The sequence below is a fragment of the Scyliorhinus canicula genome, chromosome 1, assembly GCF_902713615.1.
Source record: "Scyliorhinus canicula chromosome 1, sScyCan1.1, whole genome shotgun sequence".
NCBI classification, from domain to species: Eukaryota; Metazoa; Chordata; class Chondrichthyes; order Carcharhiniformes; family Scyliorhinidae; genus Scyliorhinus; species Scyliorhinus canicula.
Genome location: NC_052146.1, coordinates 933,237 through 945,435, shown reverse-complemented (window position 1 = coordinate 945,435; position 12,199 = coordinate 933,237). Strand labels below are relative to the sequence as shown.

At 50.6% G+C, this 12,199-nt stretch overlaps 1 protein-coding gene across 1 annotated transcript in view; it reads right to left on the bottom strand.

Moving 5' to 3' along the window:
* Nucleotides 1–12,088, bottom strand: part of LOC119977125 (nuclear receptor corepressor 1-like) — a 44,038-nt gene extending 31,950 nt beyond the window's left edge. Inside the window, exons 1-2 of the mRNA XM_038817750.1 lie at nucleotides 11,819–12,088; nucleotides 1,141–1,310 (exon numbers count right to left, since the gene is read on the bottom strand). Coding sequence (XP_038673678.1) covers nucleotides 1,141–1,310; nucleotides 11,819–12,088 — 440 coding nt within the window. The remainder of the gene's footprint in view (nucleotides 1–1,140; nucleotides 1,311–11,818) is intronic.
* Between the last annotated feature and the right edge of the window lie 111 nt (nucleotides 12,089–12,199).

The window sequence follows — 12,199 nt, the reverse complement described above, 5'->3', positions numbered from 1 at the left end:
TTTGTCCCGGTTAAATTCCATCTGCCATTTCTCTGCCCAATTTTGCAGCCTATCTATATCCTGCTGTATTCTCTGACAATCTTCATCACTATCCGCAACTCCTGCAATCTTAGTATCATCACAAACTTGCTAATCAGACTCACTACGTTTTCTTCCAAGTCATTTATATATTACTAAGAGCAGAGGTCCCAGAACTGATCCCTGCGGAACACCACTAGTTACAGACCTCCATTCTGAAAAACACCCTTCCACTGCTCCCCTATGTCTTCTATGGCCAAGCCGGTTCTGGATCCATCCAGCTAGTTCACCCTGACCTCATGTGATCTAATCTTTTGCACCAGGCTGCCATGAGGGACCTTATCAAATACTTTACAAAAGTCCATGTAGACAACATCCACAGCCCTTCCCTCGTCAATCATTTTTGTCACCTCCTCAAAGAATTCAATCAATTTAGTGAAACATGACCTCCCTCAGACAAAACCACGCTGTCTGTCGCTAATCAGACCACTCGCTTCCAAATGTGCATAGATCCTATCTCTGAGAATCTTTTCCAACAATTTCACTATCCTGATGTCAAGCTCACTGGCCTATAATTACCCGGGTTATCCTTGCTACCCTTCTTAAATAACGGGACAACATTGGCTGTTCTCCAATCCTCTGAGATCTGACCTGTGGCCGATGAGAACACAAAGATTTCTGTCAGAGCCCAGTGATGTCATCTCTTGTCTCCCTCAGCAATCTGGACTAGATGCCATCTGGCCCTGGGGATTTGTCTACCTTAATGTTTTTTAACACACCCAACACTTCCTCCCTCGTAATAACGCCCTGTTCTAAAGTGTTTACACATCCGTCTGATCAATCAACGTGCCCCTATCCTTTGTGAATACCGATGCAAAATACTCATTCAGGACCTTGCCTTTGGTTCTACACATAATTTCCCTCCTTTGTCCTTGAGTGGGCCAACTCTTTCTCCAGCTACCCTCTTGATCCTAATATATGTATAAAGAAGAGGAGGATTTAGTGGCACAGCTGGTGGGGAATTTAAACTCGGCACAAACAGCTAGGTGAGGATTGCTGGAGCTGGGAGCAAACATTATTGTCCAGAGGGTTGGAACATTAGGGGTTATTGTTTTTCATTACCTAGCGGTGCTCAGTTCCCCTGGTGAGTCTAACTTCAAGCTGCCTGGGTAGATGTACAGCTGCTGTGCTGAAACCACAGGTTGTTGAAGGGGATTTCTCTGCGATTGCAGGTCAGGTAGAGATCCCAGACGCTGGGGGTGATTACGGGTATAATCCTGCGTGATTACCTCCTGTAAGGAATTAAAACTTTGTTTCTCATCAATAACATAGTGACTGTCAGTAAATGACACAGCTTCAAAAGACAAATTGACCGGTAAGCACGCAGACTCCCTCTCTTCAAACCCCATGTGGGACAGCGGGAGCTCCACCTCGTGTGGGACACGGGCAGCTCCACCTCGTGTGGGACAGCGGGAGCTCCACCTCGTGTGGGACAGCGGGAGCTCCACCTCGTGTGGGACACGGGCAGCTCCACCTCGTGTGGGACAGCGGGAGCTCCACCTCGTGTGGGACAGCGGGAGCTCCACCTCGTGTGGGACAGCGGGAGCTCCACCTCGTGTGGGACAGCGGGAGCTCCACCTCGTGTGGGACAGCGGGAGCTCCACCTCGTGTGGGACAGCGGGAGCTCCACCTCGTGTGGGACACGGGCAGCTCCACCTCGTGTGGGACAGCGGGAGCTCCACCTCGTGTGGGACAGCGGGAGCTCCACCTCGTGTGGGACACGGGCAGCTCCACCTCGTGTGGGACAGCGGGAGCTCCACCTCGTGTGGGACAGCGGGAGCTCCACCTCGTGTGGGACAGCGGGAGCTCCACCTCGTGTGGGACAGCGGGAGCTCCACCTCGTGTGGGACAGCGGGAGCTCCACCTCGTGTGGGACAGCGGGAGCTCCACCTCGTGTGGGACAGCGGGAGCTCCACCTCGTGTGGGACAGCGGGAGCTCCACCTCGTGTGGGACAGCGAGAGCTCCACCTCGTGTGAGACAGCGGGAGCTCCACCTCGTGTGGGACACGGGCAGCTCCACCTCGTGTGGGACACGAGCAGCTCCACCTCGTGTGGGACAGCGGGAGCTCCACCTCGTGTGGGACAGCGGGAGCTCCACCTCGTGTGGGACACGAGCAGCTCCACCTCGTGTGGGACAGCGGGAGCTCCACCTCGTGTGGGACACGGGCAGCTCCACCTCGTGTGGGACAGCGGGAGCTCCACCTCGTGTGGGACAGCGGCCGCTCCACCTCGTGTGGGACAGCGGGAGCTCCACCTCGTGTGGGACACGGGCAGCTCCACCTCGTGTGGGACAGCGGGAGCTCCACCTCGTGTGGGACACGAGCAGCTCCACCTCGTGTGGGACACGGGCAGCTCCACCTCGTGTGAGACACGGGCAGCTCCACCTCGTGTGGGACAGCGGGAGCTCCACCTCGTGTGGGACAGCGGGAGCTCCACCTCGTGTGGGACAGCGGGAGCTCCACCTCGTGTGGGACAGCGGGAGCTCCACCTCGTGTGAGACACGGGCAGCTCCACCTCGTGTGGGACAGCGGGAGCTCCACCTCGTGTGGGACAGCGGGAGCTCCACCTCGTGTGGGACAGCGGGAGCTCCACCTCGTGTGGGACAGCAGGAGCTCCACCTCGTGTGGGACAGCGGGAGCTCCACTTCGTGTGGGACAGCGGGAGCTCCACCTCGTGTGGGACAGCGAGAGCTCCACCTCGTCTGGGACAGCGGGAGCTCCACCTCGTGTGGGACACGGGCAGCTCCACCTCGTGTGGGACACGGGCAGCTCCACCTCGTGTGAGACAGCGGGAGCTCCACCTCGTGTGGGACAGCGGGAGCTCCACCTCGTGTGGGACAGCGGGAGCTCCACCTCGTGTGGGACAGCGAGAGCTCCACCTCGTGTGGGACAGCGGGAGCTCCACCTCGTGTGGGACAGCGGGAGCTCCACCTCGTGTGGGACAGCGGGAGCTCCACCTCGTGTGGGACAGCGGGAGCTCCACCTCGTGTGGGACAGCGGGAGCTCCACCTCGTGTGGGACAGCGGGAGCTCCACCTCGTGTGGGACAGCGGGAGCTCCACCTCGTGTGGGACAGCGGGAGCTCCACCTCAGCATGGAAAGGAAAGAAGTGTTTACTCAGTTTCAGCGTCAGTGATGGTGGAAACATCAAAGTGAGCAGAGATTTGTGAACTGTGACTGACACAGGACAAACTTAAGGACAGTAAGAAGTCTTACAGCACCAGGTTAAAGTTATAGGTACATAGATACATAGAAGATAGGAGCAGGAGGAGGCCTTTTGGCCCTTCGAGTCTGCTCCGCCATTCATCACGATCATGGTTGATCATCCAACTCAATAGCCTAATCCTGCTTTATCCCCATAGCCTTTGATCCCATTCTCCCCAAGTGCTATATCCAGCCACCTCTTGAATATATTCAAAGTTTTAGCATCAACTACTTCCTGTGGTAATGAATTCCACAGGCTCACCACTCTTTGGGTGAAGAAATGTCTCCTTATCTCTGTCCAAAATGGTTCACCCTGAATCCTCAGACTGTGACCCCTGGTTCTGGACACACCCACCATCGGGAACATCTTCCCTGCATATACCCTGTCTAGTCCTGTTAGAATTTTATACGTCTCTATGAGATCCCCCCTCATTCTTCTGAACTCCAGCGAGAACAATCCCAACCTAGTCAATCTCTCCTCATATGACAGTCCCGCCATCCCTGGAATCAGTCTGGTAAACCTTCGCTACACTCCCTCGAGAGCAAGAACATCCTTCCTCAGATAAGGAGACCAAAACTGCCCACAATATTCCAGGTGTGGCCTCACCAAGGCCCTGTACAATTGCAGCAACACATCCCTGCTTCTATACTCGAAACCTCTCGCTATGAAGGCCAACATACCATTAGCCTTCTTTACCGCCTGCTGCACCTGCATGCTTACCTTCAGCGAATGGTGCACAAGGACACCCAGGTCTCGCTGCACACTCCCCTCTCCCAATTTACAACCATTCAGGTAGTAATCTGCCTTCCTGGTTTTGCTTCCAAAGTGAATAACCTCACACTTATCCAAATTATACTGCATCTGCCATTGATTTGCCCACTTGCCCAACCTGTCCAGATCTTGCTGTGGGATCTTTGTATCCTCGTCACAATTCACCCTCCCACCCAACTTGGTATCATCTGCAAACTTGAGATGTTACATTTTGTTCCCTCATCCAAATCATTGATATATATTGTGAATAGCTGGGGTCCCAGCACCGATCCCTGTGGTACCCCACTCGTCACTGCCTGCCAATTTGAAAAGGACCCATTAATCCCTACTCTTTGTTTCCTCTCTGCCAACCAGTTTTCTATCCACCTCAATACATTTCCCCCAATCCCAGGCACTTTAATTTTGCACAATAATATCTTGTGTGGCACTTTGTCAAACACCTTCTGAAAGTCCAAATATATCACATCGACTGGGTCCCCCTTGTCGACTGTACTGGTTACCTCATCAAAGAATTCCAACAGATTTGTCAAGCATGATTTTCCCTTCATAAATCCATGCTGACTCTGACTGATCCTGCCACTGCTTTCTAAATGTTCCGCTATAAAGTCCTTGATAATGGATTCAAGCATTTTCTACCGATGTTAGGCTTACTGGTCTATAATTCCCCGCATTCGCTCTACCTCCCTTTTTGAATATCGGAGTGATGTGAGCTACCCTCCAATCTGCAGGGACAGTTCCAGAGTCTATAGAATCCCGGAAGATGACCACCAATGCATCCACTATTTCCAGAGCCACCTCCTTCAGCACTCTGGGATGCAGATTCTCAGGCCCTGGGGATTTATCCACCTTCTTGTACTATTGAGGACAAGAGTCGTGGGTCACGTTACAGTTGTATAGGACTTTGGTTCGGCCACATTTGGAATACTGCATGCAGTTCTGGTCGCCACATTACCAGAAGGATGTGGATGCTTTGGAGAGGGTGCAGAGGAGGTTCACCAGGATGTTGCCTGGTGTGGAGGGTGCTAGCTATGAGGAAAGGTTGAGAAGGATTGTTTTCTTTGGAAAGACGGAGGTTGAGGGGGGGACCTTTAATTCTCCAACATTTCTGGGATCTGGGCCGGGATTCTCCCCTACCCGGCGGGGCCTGGCGTGATGGAGTGGCGTGAACCACTCCGTGAAGACTCCGCACCTTTAGGGGCCAAGCCCTAACATTGAGGGGCTAGGCCCGCGCCAGAGTGGTTGGCGATCCGCTGGCTGGCGTGAACGGCCTTTCGCGGGCCAGGCCACCGTTGGGGCAACCCCCGGGGCCAGATTGCCCCGCGCCCCCCCCCAGGACCCCGGCGCCCGCCTGCTCCCGCCGGTAAGCGGTGGTTTGATCCACGCCGCCTGGTCCCGCCGGTAAGGGTGGTTTGATCCACGCCGCCTGCTCCCGCCGGTAAGCGGTGGTTTGATCCACGCCGCCTGCTCCCGCCGGTAAGCGGTGGTTTGATCCACGCCGCCTGGTCCCGCCGGTAAGGGTGGTTTGATCCACGCCGGCGGGAGAAGCCTGACAGCGGTCCATCCTGGGCCGGAGAATCGCCGGGAGGGGGGGGGGGCACGCCGGGGGGAGAAGCCTGACAGCGGCCCATCCTGGGCCGGAGAATCGCCGGGAGGGGGGGGGGGGGGGGGCACGCCGGGGGGAGAAGCCTGACAGCGGCCCATCCTGGGCCGGAGAATCGCCGGGAGGGGGGGGGGGGGGGCACGCCGGGGGGAGAAGCCTGACAGCGGCCCATCCTGGGCCGGAGAATCGCCGGGAGGGGGGGGGGGCACGCCGGCGGGAGAAGCATGACCAGCGGCGGGACTTCGGCTGGAGGATCGCCGGGAGGGTCCCGCCAACCGGCGCGGCGTGATTCCCACCCCTGCCGTGGACATGGCGGGGGTGGGATTGACGCCAGCCCACGGCGATTCTCCGACCCGGTGGGGGGTCAGAGAATCCTGCCCCTGATTTGTCTCCTCATTTGTGAAGACAGAACCAAAGTATGTATCAATTGCTCAGCCATTTCTTTGTCCCTTATTATGCATCCCCCTGTTTCTGTCTGTAGGGGGCCGACATTTCCCTTTACCAATCTCTTCCTCTTCACATATCTACAGGAACTCTTAGTGTCAGTCTTTCTGTTCCCTACAAGTTTCCTTTCAAACTGTACTTTCCCCTTCTTAATCAATCCCTGTGTCCTTCTTTGCTGAATTCTAAACTGCTCCCAATCCTCAGACCTATTATTTTTCTTGGCCAATCTGTATACTTCTTCCTTGTATCGGATACTATTTCTAATTTCCTTTGTAAGCCATGGAGTGGCCCTCTTACCCCCTTTGCTTTTGTGCCAGACAGGAATGAACAGTTGCTGTAGTTCCTCCATGCGTTCCTTGAATGTTTGCCATTGTCTCTCCACTGTCATCACTGAAAGCAAGCACTTTCCAGGAGACTCATCCGGAGTGAGACTCGTACAGAGTGGAGGATTGAAATTTGGTAATTTGGTGCAGTGAGGTAATTCGGTGCAGAGTGTGAGGAGGTGCTCTTTAACCCTGGTAAGTGACTGGTAAGTAGTCTCTCTTTTTCTTTTCATTGTCTAATTTACTTATTTTTATTTTGAAATTGTAGTTGTTTAAGTTTACCAAGGGTTTAAGACATGGCAGGAGATCCCAGACCCGTGTCATGCTCCTCGTGTGCGATGTGGGAGCTCAGGGACACGTCCACTGTCCCTGGCCCCTTCACGTGCAAGAAGTGTGTTCAGTTGCAGCTCCTGTTAGACCGCTTGACGGCTCTGGAGCTGCGGATGGACTCACTTTGGAGCATCCGCGATGCTGAGGAGGTCGTGGATAGCACGTTTAGCGAGTTGGTCACACCGCAGGTGAAGGTTACTGAGGGAGATAGAAAATGGGTGACCAAAAGAAAGAGCAAGAGTAGGAAGGCAGTGCAGGTGTCCCCTGCGGTCATCTCCCTGCAAAACAGATATACCGCTTTGGATACTGTTGAGGGAGATGGCTCACCAGGGGAAGGCAGCAGCAGCCAGGTTCATGGCACCGTGGCTGGCTCTGCTGCACAGCAGGGCAGGAAGAAAAATGGCAGGGCTATAGTGATAGGGGACTCGATCGTAAGGGGAATAGACAGGCGGTTCTGTGGACGCAATCGAGACTCCAGGATGGTATGTTGCCTCCCTGGTGCAAGGGTCAAGGATGTCTCGGAGCGGCTGCAGGACATTCTGGGGGGGGAGGGTGAACAGCCAGCTGTCGTGGTGCACATAGGCACCAACGATATAGGTAAAAAACGGGATGAGGTCCTACAAGCGGAATTCAGGGAGTTAGGAGTTAAACTAAAAAGTAGGACCTCAAAGGTAGTAATCTCAGGATTGCTACCAGTGCCACGAGCTAGTCAGAGTAGGAATGTCAGGATAGATAGGATGAATGCGTGGCTCGAGAGATGGTGCAAGAGGGAGGGATTCAAATTCCTGGGGCATTGGGACCGGTTCTGGGGGAGGTGGGACCAGTACAAACCGGACGGTCTGCACTTGGGCAGGACTGGAACCGATGTCCTAGGGGGGGTGTTTTCTAGAGCTGTTGGGGAGGGTTTAAACTAATGTGGCAGGGGGATGGGAACCAATGCTGGAAGTTGGAAGGTAGTAAAACAGGGACAGAAACAAAAGGAAGTAAGGGGAAAAGTGCAAGGCAGAGAAGACATAGTCAGAAATCCATAAGGGCGACAGTACAAGGTACAGTGACTGAGGGGAGCTCAGTGAATAGGCCCAGTAATAACAAAAGGAATAAAACTGGAGATGTTAAGATTCAAAACAGAGGTAAAAAAACCAACATAAGTGTACTTTACCTGAATGCTCGTAGTATTCGGAATAAAGTAAATGAGTTGGTGGCACAAATCATCGTGAAGGACTATGATTTAGTGGCCATTACTGAAACATGGTTAAAGGATGGTCACGACTGGGAGTTAAATATCCGAGGGTATCAAACTATTCGGAAGGACAGAGTGGATGGTAAGGGAGGTGGTGTTGCTCTGTTATTTAAGGATGACATCCGGGCAATAGTAAGGGATGACATCGGTGCTATGGAGGATAAGGTTGAATCCATTTGGGTGGAAATCAGGAATAGTAAGGCGAAAAAGTCACTGATAGGAGTAGTCTATCGGCCACCAAATAGTAACGAGATGGTGGGGCAGGCAATAAATAGAGAAATAACTGATGCATGTAGAAATGGTACAGCAGTTATCATGGGGGATTTTAATCTACATGTCGATTGGTTTAACCAGGTCGGTCAAGGCAACCGTGAGGAGGAGTTTATAGAATGTATCCGCGATAGTTTCCTAGAACAGTATGTAATGGAACCTACGAGGGAACAAGCGGTCCTAGATCTTGTCCTGTGTAATGAGACAGGATTGATTCATGATCTCATAGTTAGGGATCCTCTCAGAAGGAGCGATCACAATATGGTGGAATTTAAAATACAGATGGAGGGTGAGAAAGTAAAATCAAATACTAGTGTTTTGTGTTTAAACAAAGGAGATTACAAGGGGATGAGAGAAGAACTAGCTAAGGTAGACTGGGAGCTAAGACTTTATGGTGGAACAGTTGAGGAACAGTGGAGAACCTTCCAAGCGATTTTTCACAGTGCTCAGCAAAGGTTTATACCAACAAAAAGGAAGGACGGAAGAAAGAGGGAAAATCGACCGTGGATATCTAAGGAAATAAGGGAGTATCAAATTGAAGGAAAAAGCATATAAAGTGGCAAAGATTGCTGGGAGATTAGAGGACTGGGAAATCTTTAGGGGGCAACAGAAAGCTACTAAAAAAGCTATAAAGAAGAGTAAGATAGAGTATGAGAGTAAACTTGCTCAGAATATAAAAACAGACAGTAAAAGTTTTTACAAATATATAAGACAAAAAAGAGTGGCTAAGGTAAATATTGGTCCTTTAGAGGATGAGAAGGGAGTTTTAATAATGGGAAATGAGGAAATGGCTGAGGAACTGAACAGGTTTTTTGGGTCGGTCTTCACAGTGGAAGATACAAATAACATGCCTGTGACTGATAGAAATGAGGCTATGACAGGTGAGGACCTTGAGACGATTGTTATCACTAAGGAGGGAGTGATGGGCAAGCTAATGGGGCTAAAGGTAGACAAGTCTCCTGGCCCTGATGGAATGCATCCCAGAGTGCTAAAAGAGATGGCTAGGGAAATTGCAGATGCACTAGTGATAATTTACCGAAATTCACTAGACTCTGGGGTGGTCCCGGTGGATTGGAAATTAGCAAACGTGACGCCACTGTTTAAAAAAGGAGGTAGGCAGAAAGCAGGAAATTATAGGCCAGTGAGTTTAACTTCGGTAATAGGGAAGATGCTGGAATCTATCATCAAGGAAGAAATTGCGAGGTATCTGGATAGAAATTGTCCCATTGGGCAGACGCAGCATGGGTTCGTAAAAGGCAGGTCGTGCCTAACTAATTTAGTGGAATTTTTTGAGGACATTACCAGTGCAGTAGATAACGGGGAGCCGATGGATGTGGTATATCTGGATTTCCAGAAAGCCTTTGACAAGGTGCCACACAAAAGGTTGCTGCATAAGATAAAGATGCATGGCATTAAGGGTAAAGTAGTAGCATGGATAGAGGATTGGTTAATTAATAGAAAGCAAAGAGTTGGGATAAATGGGTGTTTCTCTGGTTGGCAATCAGTAGCTAGTGGTGTCCCTCAGGGATCCGTGTTGGGCCCACAATTGTTCACAATTTACATTGATGATTTGGAGTTGGGGACCAAGGGCAATGTGTCCAAGTTTGCAGATGACACTAAGATGAGTGGTAAAGCGAAAAGTGCAGAGGATACTGGAAGTCTGCAGAGGGATTTGGATAGGTTAAGTGAATGGGCTCGGGTCTGGCAGATGGAATACAATGTTGACAAATGTGAGGTTATCCATTTTGGTAGGAATAACAGCAAACGGGATTATTATTTAAACGATAAAATATTAAAGCATGCCGCTGTTCAGAGAGACTTGGGTGTGCTAGTGCATGAGTCACAGAAGGTTGGTTTACAAGTGCAACAGGTGATTAAGAAGGCAAATGGAATTTTGTCCTTCATTGCTAGAGGGATGGAGTTTAAGACTAGGGAGGTTATGTTGCAATTGTATAAGGTGTTAGTGCGGCCACACCTGGAGTATTGTGTTCAGTTTTGGTCTCCTTACTTGAGAAAGGACGTACTGGCGCTGGAGGGTGTGCAGAGGAGATTCACTAGGTTAATCCCAGAGCTGAAGGGGTTGGATTATGAGGAGAGGTTGAGTAGACTGGGACTGTACTCGTTGGAATTTAGAAGGATGAGGGGGGATCTTTTGGAAACATTTAAAATTATGAAGGGAATAGATAGGATAGATGCGGGCAGGTTGTTTCCACTGGCGGGTGACAGCAGAACTAGGGGGCATAGCCTCAAAATAAGGGGAAGTAGATTTAGAACTGAGTTTAGGAGGAACTTCTTCACCCAAAGGGTTGTGAATCTATGGAATTCCTTGCCCAGTGAAGCAGTTGAGGCTCCTTCATTACATGTTTTTAAGGTAAAGATAGATAGTTTTTTGAAGAATAAAGGGATTAAGGGTTATGGTGTTCGGGCCGGAAAGTGGAGCTGAGTCCACAAAAGATCAGCCATGATCTCATTGAATGGCGGAGCAGGCTCGAGGGGCCAGATGGCCTACTCCTGCTCCTAGTTCTTATGTTCTTATGTTCTTATCACTTTAAGTAACTCTCCCCAATCTATCAAGGCCAACTCACGCCTCATATCCTCATAGTTCCCGTTATTAAGATTCAGCACCCTCGTCTCCGAATCAACTACTTCACTCTCCATCTTGATATAAAATTCCATCATGTTATAGTCGCTCATCCCCAAGGGGTCTCGTACAGCCAGATTGGCAATGATTCACTTCTCATTACACAGTACCCAGTCTAAGATGGCCTGCTCTCTAGTTGGTTCCTCCACATACTGGTCAAGAAAACCATCCCGTACACACTCCAGGAATTCCTCTTCTGCAGAATTGTGGCTAATTTGATTTGCCCAATCTTTGTGAAGATTAAAATCACCCATGATCACCGATATTCCCTTATTACCTGCATCTCTAATTTTGGGTTTAATGCCATTGCCAACCTCACCACTGCAGTTTGGGGGTCTGTATATGACCCACTAATGGTTTTTGCCCCTTGGTATTTCTCAACTCCACCCATACAGATTCCACATTGTCAGAGTTAATATCCTTTCTCACTATTGTGTTAATTTCCTCTTTAACCAGCAGTGCCACACCACCACCTTTTCCATTCTGCCTGTCCTTCCTAAATACTGAGAACCCTGGGACATTCAGTTCCCATTCCTGGTCACCCTGCAGCCATGTCTCCGTAATCCCAATTATATCAGGCCCATTTATATCTATCTGCGCAATTAGTTCATCCACTTCATTGCAAATACTCCGTGCATTAAGGCACAGCGCCTTTAAGTCCAACAGTGTTGCTCCTTCCTCAGGTGAAGGAGCAGTGCTCCGAAAGCTAGTGTTTGAAACAAACCTGTTGGACTTTAACCTGGTGTTGTCAGACTTCTTACTGTGCTCACCCCAGTCTAACGCCGTCATCTTCACATGAAAGTTAAAGACAGCAGCTTGAATTTAGGGCCACCCCCTGCAGCCAGAGGCAGAACCGACGCTTCACAACACTCAGTACACACAGCCGCCAAAATCAAAACTATTCAATGGTGGACTTGCATCGATATGTTGAGCGAGTGTGACAAAGCGTTGCTGGCTTTTTGAGCTCTGTGCCAGGTGAGCAGACTCTTCCTGGGATGTCCTCGTCTCCGTAGCAACGGTGTCACCGTGTTGTACCTGTCTCTCTGCGACCCAGGCTGTCGGACCCACTGCAGAGAAAACAACAACATTTATCAGACACCGGGCGGGAATGTGGACAAAGTAAATCAACAAAATGGAGAATGTGGAATGTGGCATCTCAGTAATGTCATAATATGTACTATTGCACATCATGAGATACAGACAGGCAGTGACAGACACCCAGTACAGCCAATCAACACACAGGACAGAACACAACCAATCACCAGGCAGAACACTAGAGGGGGGCTTCCTACTACAAAA